At 39.1% G+C, this 18,177-nt stretch overlaps 1 protein-coding gene across 4 annotated transcripts in view; it reads right to left on the minus strand.

The window, feature by feature from the left end:
* The window catches only part of FRY (FRY microtubule binding protein), a 221,354-nt gene that overhangs the window by 138,049 nt on the left and 65,128 nt on the right, over nt 1–18,177 (minus strand). For all 4 annotated transcript variants that reach the window (XM_064441051.1, XM_064441052.1, XM_064441050.1 and 1 more), the window contains exon 2: nt 4,548–4,747. In XM_064441051.1, the coding sequence (XP_064297121.1) occupies nt 4,548–4,667 (120 nt within the window). In that variant the 5' untranslated portion in view covers nt 4,668–4,747. The remainder of the gene's footprint in view (nt 1–4,547; nt 4,748–18,177) is intronic.

Below are 18,177 nucleotides of genomic sequence, written 5' to 3' on the forward strand. Positions count from 1 at the left end.
AGGTCCTAAGTAGGATATTTTTTGTAGAGGAAAAAAACCCAGCATTTTCAATACATAACTGCATAAAGTTATTAAAATAAAGTTGTTTTCTTTTCAGCTTATCTGACCATACACAAAGTGGATAGCTAGAACAGAGCAAGGCAGTTTGCCATTCCCCTTTCCCATGAAATTACTTGCTCCTTATGGTAACTCCTGTTTGTGCACTATGAATAAACAGGGGTCCGAAGGCTCTGTCTTTGCCAAACTATTCCTGAGGACTTCAAATCTAAAAAAGTGTGGAATGATAATGTGTTTCACTATAGATGAGAACAAAGGAGTCATTCCTCATGTGATGCACCTGGAATTTCAGTCCCTGTAAAACAGAGAAGTCTACATTACAGCTGTATGATAAATCTGCTTGGTATTATTATAGCCTACATAAATCTTACTAGTTATCACAGCCCAGTCCTCAAAAACCAAAACCCCATCTATTTCCTTTTCTTCCAAGTCTGTCCTTAGCATATGTCTTCTGCAATGCTGGAGAAAGTGAAGTCTAGGTTCAAGCTGAACGGACAGCAGTGCCACTATACATGCTGGTTGGTCAGGCTCTGCAAAAACAAACTGGCATTATTCTTGTCCTTTCAGAGTCTTCGTAACCACCTGTTTGGCTGTTATCACCAGCCCTGCTTGGAGATAGGTCTATATTTTAATGTCTTTGAGCTTCTAATGAAATGGAAGTAATAAATACGCTAGTATCAACCACATCACTGCTTTCAGGTTTTTTTTTCCAATAGTGAAATAAAGCCTACCTATTAAAAGAAGAAAGTTATATGCAGAATGTGTGAATCTACTTATAGTCCTAGTCCTATAATGAATAATTCTGTTCTTGAGTTCAGTATTCAGAGAGATCCTGAATTTAGATAAGCTCAGTAAAAGAAGATGCTTGCAGGAGAAAAGCATAATGAAAGTTTACCAACAGCTAAATTAACCATTAACCACTGTCAAAGCCTGTAGCTGACTATGTTTCATCACTGTCTACAGCTGTGTGTAAGTGCTGTTGAAAGCCATATTTAAAGATTAGCCTGATCAGTATGCACAGGATGAATTATTACCCTAAGTGATAATCAACAGTCCTAAGAAGGAAACTATTTTCTGGTTTTTTTTTCCCTTACAGTGTTAAGATACGTAAACACATTTTATCATTTGAACTGGCAAAAACGTGTCCCTGCCTTCCTCATTCTAGCTTCATTTTGAAGTCACCACTGCTTGAAAAACATCATCAGTAATAAAATATCAAATTGTGTTTGTAAGTGAAGCAATGCAAAGAAGATTTACAATATAAACTGATAAAAATGTAAATATGAATGCAATCAGCTGTGAAAAAGGTCTGCAGGAAAAATTCTTAATGTTCATTATAAAGGAGAACAATTATTTATAGAAAAGAAGCAGGAAATTATTAAAGGTTATCAAGAAGAAAGTATTTACATTTCATTCATGTGAATGTAATTTTGTAAACTGGAAAATCCCTTTTATTTATCCCTTTTATTTATTCTGCCATCAAATACCTTTAATTTGGATTAATCTAATTTGACAGTCTGGGTACAGTAGTTTAACCATTAAAAATTAGCCACATAACTGTGAACTTAATGTAATTATTGAATTGTTTTTTATATTTTGGAGGCCCTAAAAAGGTGAAAAAATTAACCTGAAATTCCAAATAAAATATTCTTCAGACAAAGTAAAAAAAAAAATCACATCTGGCATCAAAAGATTTCCATTCTAACTTGTTAAAGACTTAGCAGTGGAGGGTCGACATTAGATTCATGCCTAGAAAACATATTAACTGCAGAGTGTGGTTTTTATGAAGATCACTGCCAGATCCAGTAACCAAAATGTCAAATGATACTCGGTTGACAGCCAAGGCAGCAGGAGGAGTAGGTGACATTGCTCTTTGCATTCTCTGCTGCAGGAATCTTGCTACCCCAGCCAAGACTTCATGGGGCTGAGGGGGCGGTGGGTGGCATACCTTTCACTGCTGCCCTAGAAAATACCAAAAATTTTTTGTGCCTTGCTAGTGTCTGCAACTCATGGCAGGACACAAACCTGGTTTTCCACCACAGTTGTCAGAACACTGTCATTTTCAGTTGGGCTATCTGTACATCACAAAAGGAAGAGATGGACATATCAAACAGGCATATGGAACCCAAAGAAATTGAGAAAAAAATTAGTAAAAAAAAAAAGTAGTGATAATCAGAAAGGATAAGCAGTCAAAATGTGTGTATGCAAAGAAAATTTAGGTTAAAAGTACATCAGTAAGTCTTTAACTTAATCCCACAGTAACTTCAGAGCTTTAATTTGAGCTAGACTTTGACAGAGGAAAAAGCAATTATATTATAAACAGATCATTTTAGCTTCTCTAAAAGATATCTTAAGTAGTCATCACTCATAAAATTAAACTGTCATATCTTGTAATGACTTAGAGAATTCATACTAGATACATCTCAGTGTTAGAGCACTTTGCAAGTTTGATTTTCTTTGAAGTACGTTTGAGTTTAATTAGAACAGAATCTTCAAAGAGCTCACCATTTGACTACCTATTGTGAAAAAAGGACAAAGGGTGCTCTGCACCACCAATTATAATCTGTCTTGCAAATCTCTGGGACTTCCAGGTCACGATTCTAGTCAGTAGAGTAGAAACGTGGAAATAAAGCTGCTAAACATCTAACAGGTACCCCACAAAAAAGGTGGACTTAAATTCTTAGCCATTATTCTGGAATAACTTTTGCCATTTTCCCTTGTCACTTATTTCATTACAACCTAATTATTTCAAGATCATTTTGACTGAATGTCTAAAAAAACCTGCTTACACATTTGTCACAGTCACCCTCAAATAGCAGCATGCCAGGACTTGTAAGTCTTATTAGTATTAATAAGATGTGAGTGTGTCATTGAATTATTGTTGGTGTCTCACAGTTAGACCCTTGTAAGAAATATGTTATGAAAATGTTGACAAGAAGGTGATGTTCCAGTCTCTTGTCGTATTTTTACGTTCTACATTGAATTTACCAAATAAAATTTCACTGAACAACCTCTGGAATAAGATAAGATCAACATTCAGATATCCACATTTTCACAAACCGACAAAAATAACGTAACAACACACAGCAACTCAAAATCATCTTAACACAAGGTGAAATGGGAATGAATCAGGGTCACTGGTTCATATCTATGTCTGAAATATCGCATAAAAATGCAGAAGTTAGTGTTTAAGAGTAACAGAGGTGCCGCAAGGAAATTATGTTCTCAGTCCTGGTCTTTTTGTTGTTTCCCTGATCTTGTCAAGTCATTTTACAACACATTTTGTGTTAAATTTTAAAGAAGTTCACTGTGCGTCACATGAAGACTGGATGGTAATAAATAGCTCCTGGCATTTTTCTTTTAAGGGACCTACACTGTGACTGTCAGTTTATTCTACTTTTTGCGATTTGAAGGGGACTCATGAAAAAAGAAGAAACTGGGTCTCTGTCAAAATATTCCTTCCTGTTAACTTTTTTTGTGTTATTTCTAAATTATGTAAGATACTTCTGTCATCTTGCATCTACCTAGTATTTCAGAGGAAAGTCTGGAAAAACTTTCCAAGCATCAAATGCTTCTGAATCTGAATCAAAACATAAACCTCAACAGATGCCATCAGAATCAAGACAATCTTATTTTTACTGTTCAGAATATCCAGACTGGAAAACAGGGAACTGAACTAAGTATTCTATACTGTGCTTTATAACAAAAACGTTTTAAGATTTTATAGCAATTCCCTTACAGCTTGGAAATACAGGTTCCTCATTGTTTTTATTTTTTAATTTTTACCTTGTCAGAACTAAAACATAGGTTACAGAACTATTCTTTACAGATCAAAATAACAAGAATGTATATAAAATGTGGTCTCAAGTTAAAATAGCAGATTCCCAGAAGTTCGGCTACATAAGATTATTTGCAACAGACACATTTGTATGTTAAATTTCCCTAAAATATAAATAACAATGGCTTTCTCACTGACTGTGCAAGATCTGGTTATGTAGCTCCTTTTTCAAATGCTTTTTTGTATCTGGAAAATAGGTGCTATGGCACTGTTTTAGATCATGAAGCCTACTACTGTCAGAACTAAAATAAGAACCAGCAGTGCTGTTCATCTTCATGTTTTATCTGAAAACCAGTAATGTTCAGAAATACTGTCTACCTAATACTAATCTATTTTGACTCAAGTGACCACTCCTCCAGCTGTGAAATCTATGCTGGCTCACATCCCTTCTGCCTTTCAATCACATTAACGTGTGCCCATATTGCAAACAGAAATAAAATATTACTTCCTTTTCATGTCAACCCTTTGGCATACGTTGAATACTTCTGTCCTCTCCCATAACTGCCATAGTAGCATATCTTACAGTTTGGGAAACACTATCAAACTCCAACGCAGATTACAAGCAAAGTATTCTGCATTGCATGGCAAGCAAGCCTGATTTAAAAATAAATTCAAAGTAAAGCATATATACTTAGAGTTTCTTTTTACTCACAAGAGGTTCTGCCATGATGATGCGAATCTTGCGTTCAGCTTGAGTAGTAAAATTAACAAACAAGCTCTTCAGGACATATTCGCCTGGTTTACTGTCTGGGTCGACATTGATAGGCAACATGGCTGGAGGTCCTTTTTCTCTCTGTGTACCAGAAACAGGTGGGACGGGTGGCTTGATATAACCGTTACCAACTGGAGAAGCTGAAATGTAAAAAAGACACATTTACTTGTGGGTAATTCAACATGTCTTAACTTTTCCAGTGGCCCACTATACTGTCAAAGCAAAACTGGAGACTAGTCCATAATCAACACATAAATAAAATTTCCGTGGTACAGTTATAGGTAAAATTTACATAATCTAGACTGGACGAAGAAATCAAAGATGAAATCTTATGTATTAAAATTGAGTAGTGCTTACTGTGCAGTGCACACTCAATCCTCTTTTTTTACACGGTAAGACTTGCTTGACTTGTTTGAATAACATCCTTATTTCTTAATCTTGTATGACAGATCTGTAACTCAGTTGTCAAATAACAAGTTTTTTCTTTACTGCTAATCAAACTGATCTATCTTTGCAAGTCTTATCTTTTGACTAAGGTGAACTGTAAAGGGACTGATCTTCCTCCCATTTATACTGAAGACAATCAAGAATGACTCCTTTAAAATAAATGACATTTCACCAGTATAAATCTTACATGACGAGTCAGACATGAGATGTTTTCCATGGCCAAAAAATGTTAATTATATATTAGTTTTTCTGAAACTACCAAAGCCTACAGTCCCATTTGGCACTTGTGAAATCACACCTGGAATACTGTGTCCAGTTTTGGGCTCCCCCATACAAGAATGGCACTGCTATTCTGGAGCAAGGCCAAGAGAAGACCATGAAGATGGTCAGGGGCTTACATGCTTGCTGCATGAGCACTGGCTGAGAGTGCTGGACTGGTTCAGCCTTAAGAAGAGAAGGCTAAGGGGAGATCTTATTGCAACCTTCAACTACCTAACGGGGTATAGCAAACATAGAGCCAGATTCTTCTTCGAGCATGGTGACAGGACAAGAGGCAACAGACACTAGATGGAATGTGGGAAATTCCAATTAGATATAGGGAAAAAATTTGTGCTGTGAGGGGTGATCAAACATTGGTACAGGTCATCCACAGATATAGTAGAAGTTCCGCTCTTAGAGATACTTGAAACTTGGTTGGACAAGGCCCTGAGAGACCTTCTCCAGTTGGTGAGCAGAGGTTGGACTAATCAGCCCCCAGAAATCCCTTCCAATCTAAATTATCCCATGATTCTGTGAATTCCCCATAACTAATAGCACGATAATATGTACTAGGCTTAGCTCTACTTACTGGAAAACTGAAGAAAAAATAAATTGAAGTACTATGAAAGAAAACCTCATTAATTCAAATATTACTGTTCTACACATAAAATTTCCAAAACAAAATCCTGAGGCTTAGCTCTTACTGGCAATAAAAGTCATGTCTGGTCTTCAGGCAGTTACTGGTAGCACCCTCTGTTAGCTTTGCCAGAGACTTTAAAATTAGCAAATTAAGTAACACTGGGAAGACCAGCCATTAGCCACTCTGAATGCAATATAAGTGTCGTAATACCTGTGAGCCCTGCTGGTGATTGGGACAGAGGTGATTTAATGCAATACAAACTGGAAAATATTGTGAACTAATATCATTATAGCATTTCCCCGTAGCATTGCATTCCAGAGTGTTACATAGTATGTTGCATCCAAGTTGCAAAGAAGGAAACAAAGAATGAACTACAGTGATGGATGCCACACATCTAATGCCTTTAGCCTTTCCTTCTGAGGAACATAATTGCAACTACTACTGAAAGTCGTTGTCAACTATTAATTACATGAGATTGCTTTAAGAATAAATGAGGTTTTAGATCATTTCTGAATACTTTAACACTTCATTGCTGTAAAAAACTGAAAAAACTAAATCCCAAAGACTACATTATAATTTGAGAGCATTCACAATGTGGCAGAATCAGACCCCATGTTCATGCATTGAAAAAAATAAAAAAAGATATATTGGAGACAAGAGAACATATTTTCCTTTAGAAAAATCAAAGTTTAGAAGTCCATGCACTGTATGACTATAATGCAAGACAGAAATGCTTTTTTTCATGTAGCTATTATTCTGCAAGTGTAACACATCCATACTTTATTTTGAAAATAACTCCCCTGGCTGATAAGGTATGCTATCACTCTTAGCACAGCAGCACCACTTCCTCCACTCTGATAGATGTTTCCTGTTAGATTTGTTTCCTGCAAAGTTTCACTTGATTTTTCAGGGCAAAAGCATAATCACGGAGTTTTGTTGGCATTATGACTATTTGCATAAAACCAAGTGTATTGAACAGTTTTACATTTATATTCTACAAAACTGTTTCTAAAAATACACTGTTGTTCTGAATAATCATCTACTTCAAAACAATGAAAAAAGAGCCACCAGAGAAGAGTGTAAGCGCTACCACCTTCCTTCCATCACCTAGGCTCTCCTGAAGTTTAAGCACAGAGACAGTGGGATGCAAAGGATCAGATGCAAATTTATATGGACTACTGAATATACTAGGAAATGGAAGATTCTCCAAAAATAGCTTTGGAAGGAGTCAGACAATATTTTCACAATCACTAATATATTTGCCAAATGCGTGTTTTTGACTTGCTCACCACTATCCACAAAATCAGTTTGATTGCCAAGTGCCCAGTTAGGAAAAGTGCTTTTTTGTGAGTAGTGAAACCAATTTTCTGAAAGATATGTGTCCTTTGTGCAGTTAAAGCCCTGCCCTCTTCACTGTCATCGTCCCAGGCTCCCTCCCGAGCTCTGGGCCCAGGGCTGGGAAGGCAGGCTGCTCGCCAGCCAGCCTCTGCCAAGCTAAACACACCCGGGCTGGGCCGCCTGCCTCTCTGGCCAGCGCAGCCGTCCCAGGCTCCCTCTTGAAGGAATCAGTATGAACCTAAGCAATTGCAGGCAGCATGTGAGATCACGCACCCTTATGAAATTAAGTTTAAGAAATTCTGGTCACACTACCTGGGAGCTGCCACCTTATCTTCAATCATCATGGCATTCAGCCAGGATTTTGAGACTTTAAATGCACATAGTCATTGTTTGTAGGAAGCTTTCAACAACAATGCTGTTACTTTTGTGACACAAGCTGATCTTATTGTTTTTTTCAGCCATCTAACTGAAAAATCAATTATTTGCACAATGCAATACAGAAATGCAATGATTTGTGAGATTTGTCAGCGCACCAAAAATTTTTATTCTAGCTCTTCCCTGAAATATAGGGTTGTACAGCCTTTCCCCCAAAGGAATATAGAAGAATATCCTGGGGGTTAACATCTATCATTGCTACAGCAATTACAGCAGTTACAGAAATGACTGACATATGACATTGATTTAGTTCAAATTTTTAAAAGATAATTTTGTAGCTGCTAACTCCATATAAGCATATTCAGTGTGGAAATTAACATTGCCAACAGCTTGAGTGTTCTGAGTTGATCATGAGTTGGGCATAAACTATTATATACAGGTTTGGCTTTCTAATGCATCTTTTCAGTTCCATTATCTCAAACATTTGCATATGCTTGATATTTGCATTGCAAAAGTCTGGCCCACTGACTAGACTATCACTGACATTTACACTGATGATGTATGAGCTTTAACAGAATATAGTTCTTTTTCCTAGGCTGAGAGCCCTACAAAGCTCATAAAAAAACCCAAACTTGCCTCTGAGACATAAAACTGGAAATCAAGGACGCAAAATTTAAGAAACAGCTGCATTAAAGTAATCCATGATTTTTTTGTTGCCTTTTTGTTGATCCGTTATAATGTGGGCCTTAAAAACAGCAATAAAAAGGATGTGTCCATTTTTGCCATCTATACCAGTGAAACACTGCTCCATTAAATAAGAGGCATAATTTTTACCTGAGAAATTACCACATATAGTTTGTATGGGTTTATGCAGAAGATATCTGGTGGGTGCAGGGTGGGAGGAAGGGCTTATACTCAATTCTAAACATTGATTTGATTGACAAAATAAGTTTTTACTACCTGATTTCAAAATAATACTGTTCCACAAAGAGAAGTACCAGAACGGACCACTGAAACATTTAGCTTGAACTCCTAATATATTGTAGGGTACTAGCGACCACACAAGTACTGCATTAAACTAAGCCCTTCACCTAGAGAAAAGCAGCTCATTCCCAAGGAGAATGAATGGCGATGCACATGCAGGAGACCACGATAACCCTGATGCCCGAGGGCCCTGCAATAGCAGGGAATCTGTAGGTCAGTTTTAGAAAGTTTTATACATATTTAAAGCTCCTATCCTAGAAAAATCTGTAAAAAAGGTTAACTGTGCTTGATCAACTATAAGATGCCTGCACCATTTTGGGGTGAAATTCTGACTGAGGGATACTTCTCTCAAACAACCCATTTTCTTTTTTCCAAGATATGTTCCCTATTTTTCTACTCTATCTGCAACAAGCTGTATTTCAAATTTTCCTACAGAATATTTTCATTTAGTTCAGGCTATAACCATAAGATTTTCTCAATGTTATGTATTTTTAGAATATTAAAAACAAGGAGTAAACGAGGAAGTAGCAATGCAACATCACACATGGTTGTCACCACAACCATATACTATTGCCACAGAAAGTATTGCTGAACAAAAATCACCGCTAATTTTTCTCCTGTATTGGTCATTTTCCTCACTGTAAAAAAGCACCGTATTTTTAAAACACACAAACACACACACACACACACACACAGAGTCACTAGGCTGATAATGGGGATGAGTGCAAAATTAATTTATCGTAGTAGAGTCTCTGCTATGATTTACACTACAGGTATTTTTCTTAAAGCTCTGAGGTGAAACAAGACAAGAAAATGATCATAACGCACAAATCAAGAGTCTGTGCTACACTGGATAAAACGTCAGCCAAACAGTTACTGAATTTTCAATATCTTTAAGCAGAAGAAACAGAAATTGCATTTTTTTTAGTTAACTGTGTCATATACACTTTAGCAACAACAGACAAACTAATAGAACAAACCAAAACATGTATTTGCAGTATTTTCATACCTACCGAGCCCCTTTATAAAGCCGATCACACTGGATTTTCTCCAACACGCTACTGTAATATCCATGAGCCTGTGAATACCTGAAATGTTCCACTCCTTCAGTTAGAAAAGTTAGAATCCTTTTCTAACTAAAATTGAAAATGAAATTAGTTGTTTCATAATCCTGTTTCAAACTTCACTATAAATTTTTCAGCATTGAGGCACATATTTCTTTTAGGTTTTTTAGTTTGGTTTTTTTTTAATAGACAAGTGCTGAAGACCTACAATGTGTGAGCTAGAGCAGGCCTCCTGATCAGATCAGCCTTTCCATAACCAAAGGGGTAATTTTTAGCTTCAGCATATGATGATGACCACTCACAGAGTGGCTGCATGTCTATATTTATCCACAAGTACATACTATGCTGATAGATTAGTGAAACTACTTCAGGCACTCCAAGAACATGAGACAGGATAATGGAGTTTGACATAAACAAACCACGTATATCAAACACACGTATTATCATACAGTCCAAGTGGAAAGCAATTAGTATAGAAATGCAAAGCACAAAGACAACACAGGATGGGTTTTGCTTTCTAACTAAGGTCTTTTGGCCAAAATTACATACAGTTTAAACTCCCTCTGATAAAACCAATGCAGTATCTCAAGAGTCAGTGATAAACCACATATTCTTAAGGATAATTATACCTCTGTTGAAATAACTCTTAAGAAAATTTGTTTCGTTTTAAAACTGCAATTATAATATTAAAAACACATTATTAAATTAAGCATGAAGAATTTAATTTACAAGGATACGGTACATGTGCCAAGGTTATCAAAATGTGGCTTTTTCACCCTTTGAAGAAGAACATTCCCAACTAGTTTGAGCTTGATAGACAAAGAAAACAGAATTCAAGGGAAGCTTGAAAGAAACGAACTAGAAGTCTAGCAGATCCATTTTTATCTTGGTGAAAGAAAATGTGAGATTCCCAAGGAAAATATTATTCCAGCATATTAGTAAGATGCGGTAGTAGCATTATTTTAATATGCTAGTGGAAATATGGAAAAAAATGGAAAATAATTTTATTTTTTTTATTAAAAGATTTGATAGACAAAGGAGTAAATATATCCTTTAAAAGATATTCCTCCCCTCCTCAACTGCATGCTTACCTAAATGTAATTTAAACTAATTATTAAAATAAATGTAAGAAAACCTGAGTATGGCCTATAGTAATTTCTAAAGTCCTTATAAAAGCTGCTGTATCAATCTGCCATAAGCAATAGCATTGCAGACATAGCTTTCCTTCTCTAGTGCTGGAAACCATTTACACTTCCAACTGTAGTGAGGCTGGCATGCATTCTCCTAGGGATGGAGAGATCTGTAATTACCATTTGCATATGTATGTCCCAGGCAGAGAGTATCAACTGTGGAGCTTTGATATTACACTTAACCAAATGTTTATGTACTGAGTGTGTATGATTCCCTGTGAAGACTCATTTGCAGGTGAGGGAATTCTTTGCCATGAAAAATTCACTCACTGACAGCAGTATGTAGACTCAGACAGTATATACAGGCACTTAGAGACAATAGAATGTATGAGAGAATCTATATTACAAAAAGCTCTAACACATTTTCTGCCTTAGTAGAACAACACTGTCTCCAAAACTACACATAATAGAAATCTCAGTGAACTTGTATTTTAATCCTCCAGACTCTGAACACTGTCTAAAACTGCTGTTCAAGCAACTACTGGGAGAAGACACTAGGTCGTTCTGTCCAGCTGTCTTAACACAAGAACATAACATAAAACTATTCCAACTCATCCTGTCTTTCACAAGCTTATTTAACCCAAATACAGAATCCTTCCCGAAGAATTACTTTGGTTGACCAATTAGATAGATGGTCTGCAATGTGACAAAGATAAAACCGAACAATTCAATGCAAAACAAGAGTCTGGGCATAGCATGTAAATCCCCATGCCAGAGGAAATACTATCTAGTCTAGAAGACAAAATGGAAGAGGCCATGACATCAGTGGGGAAAAGTATAAAAGAAGTTCAAGATTTTGGAGCAAAACAGCTCACTCTGAAAACAAGTCTGAAGGCAATAACAGATTTGGGAGGATTTCCAAAAAGGTGGTGAGAGATGACCTAAGCTCTTCCAAATGGGAATTCTCAAACTACTTGATTATGCTAAAACTGTAAGGGAGAAAAGGTTAAATTTCAGATTCCTCTGTTTCTTTAAAAAGACATGCCTCTGGAGAGTCATCTGTGTAAAATGGAATGGGGGAAGAGAAAGGAAGGAGATATCTTCAGTGATAAAGGCATTCCAGGACTTTGCCACAGATTTAACTGAGATAAGGCCAACATTTTAAATTATTTCTGTCCAAAGACTTAGTGAAAAAATGCCATTGCCAGGTTCAGATATGTTTATTCCACTTGTTTCACAATATTTGTTGAACTACAGAAGAGAGTTCCAACACCTGTAGACTTGGTTGGGCAATCCTTCTCCAAACTTTCTGTTCCTTTTACCACAACAGGAGAGTGTAAGTTCTATGTGAACACAAGGAACAGCAAAGCCAGAAAACAGGACACTAATTAGTGCATCCACTAAGAAGTGGCAAGGCTGCTGATAAAGTGTAAGCTTTGGCCAACCCAACTACTTTAGCCTTTTTTCTTAAAAAGGAAGCTTGAACTTCGTGTGTGTATGTGCACGCATATGTACACGCATGCCATTCTTCAATTTGTTTTCAGTATCTTCAGGGAGGTTATAAAACAGCAAGCCTAAAATAGACTGTATGATACCCTCAGTGAGACTGAACATTTTTGGACATAAGGCTAACTCTCTGTAGTAAACCAGTTCTGCACTCCCCTGAATCCAGAGGTGGACAATGATTTTCATAACAGGGCCTCAGAACAAGTCCCAGATGTGGTCATTTCTTAACAACCAGATCCAGTACTCTGCAGGACAGAAACAAAATGCAGCATCCTTGAAAATAAGTATATGGCCACTCAGTAGGCCTGATGGATGCTAAAACGCCACTTGTGGGGATGCTCATTCCACTCAGAGATGCTTATAAAGCAGCCATCTTCTGAGATGAAACCCATTAGGAAATAACCAGTTTAACATACATATCTTTCCCCGAGCTCAGGGACACATTAGAACAGTCCTTACACCCACTGAGAGGTCTTATTTGAGATGAGTTTATGTGGCGAAGTGCCTGTTAGCTTTGAAACTAAGGATCTTGATCAGCCTGGTACCTTGGAAAGGTTAAAACCATTGGTTTGGCTTTATCAGTCACTAGCAATCTTCTGGCCCTCACAGCCCTGCTGCTGGCAGATGGGTGTTAAGCTTTGTAATCCTCAGATGTGTGCTGCAATTCTGTGCAAGAGAGGGGTAACTGATATGAGACCCCATAGAGGAAAGCAGTGGGTGGAACATATTTTCTCCTCTTGTGAGAGACCGTGTCTCCATATGCAGGGGATTCAAGAATGATGACTGCCAAACCAAACAAATAGACAGGAAATCCTGTCATATATGTCCCTCCACTTTCTAAAGTCCTTTTCATTGACTTGGCAATGCTCCTAGTAACTATGATCCTGTAAGATACAGACTTTCCCTCTCTCTTTCTCCTAAGTTGCAGGTCAGGGGTTGAGCAGCTTAACAACGTTCCCTAGGTTCTTATCTCAGATCCCTACAAGACATCTGAGTGAGGCAGGAAAGCAATTCTCCTTCCTGCCCATTCTCTTTGCTCATAATATATTTTTCTGCTCCTTTTCCTCTAGATCGTAATTTTCTTCTTTACATACAACACTGTGCTGAAAATATGTGGGAATCTAGGCGTGTAACCTAAAGATTTTTAGTCACGCTGGTTTTAGAATTTGCTTGCTTTATTATAAGATTCAAAACTGAAAAAGCTAAATGACATGGGAAATCTTGTGGACAATTCCAAAACAATTTTCAGTTGCCATTTCAGTACTCCATTTGGGGGTGACTTCTTACTAAAGGAAACATCTGTGTTGCTTCTGATGAACATAAATACTTCCTAGTTTCTGCGTTTTATATGGTAATGACATGCTGCCTCTTTGAAGGCTGACTTGACATTAACAATATACTCTCAAAATCTTGGTATCTTTTCTAGATAACTTCAAAAGTTTTGTTATCTTTGACAGTTATTCCAAAAGTTAAAACTGCAAATAAAGGTGGAAAGATATATTTAGATCATTATTTTCAGACGAGTAGATTAACTGATTTTTTAAAAATTAAAACAAAGAAAAGGTTTATTTCTGAAACTATGCCAGAATTCCTATGGGCTCAAATAGAGCTTAAAAAGCATTTTGTGTTAAATAAAGATGTTCATACTCTTCTTTTGTACGTTTTTTTATGTACTAGGGGAAAAAGCTAGCCTCCACTTCGATTTTGTTGGATCAGAAAATAGCTTCCTATAAGATTTTTAGACAGATGTTTTGCTGGGTTTGCTTTCCTTTTCAGAGGCAGGGAAATGAAGATATTCCAGTCATTTTGTGGTTGATGGGTGTTAGCAGAAGAAATATTTTTAGGGAACTTGGAAAAGTGCCAAGAAAGCACAAGGCTAAAAGAGTCCAAAAGTGAAAGAATAGTTACTTCCAAAAGAGGGACCAGCAAACAGGGAGGATGTGACCTGCATCTTCCTTCCCTAAATATTTTCTCTTGGAGAGAGTATACTTTTCCTGTTCTCCTTAAATGTTTCACAATAAAACTGTCAAGATACTGGAGAAGATGGAATTTTAAAAAGATCATTAAACTGTTTACTTTTTACTGCAGAAAGACATTAAATGCTTGCATCTGAGTCCTATTCCAATTTCAATAGCTATCCCAGATGTTTGAACCAGAACCTTCCCTGAATTTTTGTTGTCTGTTTGTCCACACTTGCTCTTCCAAATCACTGACAAATGTTGGTTCATGCCATTAAAAACTCACATGTTTCACTGGAATGAAAACAGCATCTCAGTTACGGATTATGTGGCTTCTGTGCAATGTACGCATGTGAATGAAAACCTGAGCATGTTGTAATGCACTTGTGCAAACATAAGCAGTATTTTATTACTGATGCACAAAAAGAAACAGGCTGTAGCTCACTTCCCTCTGAAATTCCATGGTCTGAACAGTCCTACTGACCTAACACTAGTCAATGGCTAAGAGTTGATTTCCTAAAGAGTTTTGCTTACTTCATGCCATAATAAATATGATGTCATGATTAGTTATATTTTGAAGTATAGTAGTACACAGAAGAAAAATCTTTAAAACTGTAGTTGCTTCCTTGACCTTATCTTCTGATGTACCTGATCTACTCTATGGCTGCTTTTTACGGAAAGGTTCAAATTAACAAGCCGAATATGAAATTTAATCTGGCCGTCTAGGCTCTGAGTAGAGGAAATAAAGAGAGACCGAAATTTCTAGATGATTCATTATACCCTTCTTAGACTTTTCACTTAAGACAGAATAAATCACTTTCTAGAGGTGCCTATCACTTTCAGTGATTACTGCAGGAGAACTGACAACAAAGATACGCAACCAAGGTTGTAAGAGATGACTCTCACTCTTAAGTCTGTAAACTCTTCCAGAGCACCTTCATAGAATCATAGAATGGTTTAGGTTGGAAGGGACCACTAGAGGCCATCTAGTCCAACCCCTCTGCCATGGGCAGGGACATCTTCCACTAGATCAGGCTGCTCAGAGCCCCATCCAATCTGACCTTGAATGTTTCCAGGGATGAGGCATCTACCACCTCTCTGGGCAACCTGTGCCAGTGTTTCACCACCCTCATTGTAAAAAATTTCTTCCCTATATCCAGGCTAAATCTACCCTCCTTCAGTTTAAAAGCATTAACCCTTGTCCTGTCACAAGAGGCCTTGCTAGATAGGTTGTCCCCATCTTTCCTGTAGTTCCCCCTTGAGTACTGGAAGGCTGCAATAAGTTCTCCCCACAACCTTCTCTTCTCCAGGCTGAATACCCCAGCTCTCTCAGCCTTTCTTCAGAGGAGAGGTGCTCCAGCCCTCAGATCATTTTTGTGGCTCTCCTCTGGACCCACTCCAACAGGTCCATGTCCTTTCTGTGCTGAGGGCCCCAGAGCTGGGACACAGCACTCCAGGTGGGGTCTCACCAGGGTGGAGTTGAGGGGCAGAATCACCTCCCTCCACCTGCTTCTTTTGATGCAGCCCATGATATGGTAGGCCTTCTGGGCTGCAAGCGCACATTGTTGGCTCATGTCCAGCTTTTCATTCACCAGTACCTCCAAGTCCTTCTCTACAGGGCTGCTCTCAATCTCTTCATCCCCCAGCCTGTGTTGATATCGGGGGTTGACCCAACCGAGGTGCAGGACCTTGCACTTGGCCTTGTTGAACCTCATGAGGTTCTCACAGGCCCACCTCTCCAGCTGTCTAGGTCTCTCTGGATGACATCCCGTCCTTCTCGCATGTCAACTGCATCGCTCAGCTTCACGTCATCAGCAAAGTTGCTGAGGGTGCACTTGATCCCACTGTCTATGTCATTGATTAAGATATTAAATAGTATCAGTCTCAGTATGTACCCCTGAGGGACACCACTCGTCACCAGTCTCCATCTGGGCATCGATGGATGCGACCCTCTGGATGCGACCATCCAACCAATTCCTCATCCACTGAACAGTCCACCGATCAAATCCATATCTCTCCAGTTTAGAGAGAAGGATGCTGTGGGGGACTGTGTCAAAGGCCTTACAGAAGCCCAGATAGATGACATCCGTAGCTCTTCCCTTGTCCACTGATGTAGTCACTCCATCATAGAAGGCCACCAGGTTGGTCAGGCAGGACTTGCCCTTGGTGAAGCCATGCTGGCTGCCTCGGATCACCTCCCTGTCCTCCATGTACCTTAGCACACCTTCTAGGAGGATCTGTTCCATGATCTTCCCAGGCAGAGGCGACACTGACAGGACGGTAGTTTCCTGGGTCCTCTTTCCTACACTTTTTAAAGATGGGCAAAATGTTTCCCTTCTTCCAGTCCCCAGGGACTTCAGCTGACTGCCATGACTTTTCAAATATCATGGAGAGCGGCTTGGCAACTACATCAGCCAATTTCCTCAGGACTCTGGGATGCATCTCATCAGGTCCCATAGACTTGTATATATCCTGGTTCCTCAGGTGGTCACAAACCTGATCTTCCCTTACAGTGGGAGGGGCTTTATCCCCCTGGTCTCCATCCTGCAGTCCATCAGCTTGGGAGGGGTGAGAAGAGAGGTTACCAGTGAAGACTGAGACAAAAAAGTTGTTGAGTACCTCAGCCTTCTCTTCATCTGTTGATACTAGGCCACCGTTCTTGTTCATCAGGGTGGGTATGCTTTCTTTGACTTTCCTTTTCTGGTTGACATACCTGTAGAAGCCCTTCTTGTTATTCTTTGCATCCTTTGCCAAATTCAGCTCCAGCTGCGCCTCGGCCCTCCTCACCCCATCCCTACACAACCGGCCAGCGTCCCTATACTCTTCCCAGGATACCTGTCCCTGCTTCCACTGCCTGTGCACTTCACTCTTGCTCTTTAGTTTGACCAGCATGTCTTGCTTCAGCCATGCTGGTTGCTTCCCTTCCTTGCCTTTCTTACACCTGGGAACTGAGAGCTCTTCCGCTGTATGGAACACAGCCTTAAAGATCCGACAGCTCTCTTCTGTTCCCTTGTCCTTGAGGACCATTTCCCAGGTGGTCCTGCTGACTGACTCCCTGAAGAGCTGGAAGTCCGCTTTCCTAAAATTTAGGGTCCTGACTATACTCCTAGCTTTTCCCATATCCCTCAGGAGTGTGAACTCCACCAGTGCGTGATCACTGCAGCCCAGGCTGCCTCCAATCTTGATGTCACCGATCAGCTCACTTGCATTGGTGACCATCAGCTCTAGTACTGCATCCCCTCGGTAGGGTTGTCTATTACCTGGCTTAAGAAGTTATCCTCAATGCATTCTAGGAATCTCCTGGACTGCCTACAGCTTGCTGTGCTATTTTTCCATCAAATGTTGGGGTGGTTGAGAGTCCCCCAGCAGGACGAGAGCCTGTGAGCACAAGGCTCCTGAAGCTGGAGGAAGAAGTCTTCATCAGTATGCTCCCCTTGATCAGGTGGCCTGTAGCAGACACCAACCACAAGGTTCTCTTTGTTGCTTCTGTCTCTGATTCTTACCCATAAGCTTTCAACCTGCTTGTGGTTATTCTTCAGGGACAGCTCTTCACACTGTATCAATGTTTTGATGTAGAGAGCAACGCCTCCACCCCTCCTTCCTCACCTGTCCCTTCTGAACAGCCTGTAGCCATTGACAGCCACATTCCAGTAATGGGATTTGTCTCTCCAAGTTTCAATCCTGTACAGATTAAACTGCATCGTGGTGCATTTCAGCTGCTGCTGGCTAGGATTCATACCCTCCTTGCTTGTGTGGGTGGAAAATGGCACAATACCAGGAGTAAGCCAAGCTGCAAGCTGGCACTGTGAACTGGCAAGCTAAACCTTCACAAACCAAGACTTTTACAAAATTTTGTGAAGCTTTCTGTGA

The sequence above is a fragment of the Phalacrocorax carbo genome, chromosome 1 (assembly GCF_963921805.1).
Source record: "Phalacrocorax carbo chromosome 1, bPhaCar2.1, whole genome shotgun sequence".
In the NCBI taxonomy this organism is placed as follows: domain Eukaryota; kingdom Metazoa; phylum Chordata; class Aves; order Suliformes; family Phalacrocoracidae; genus Phalacrocorax; species Phalacrocorax carbo.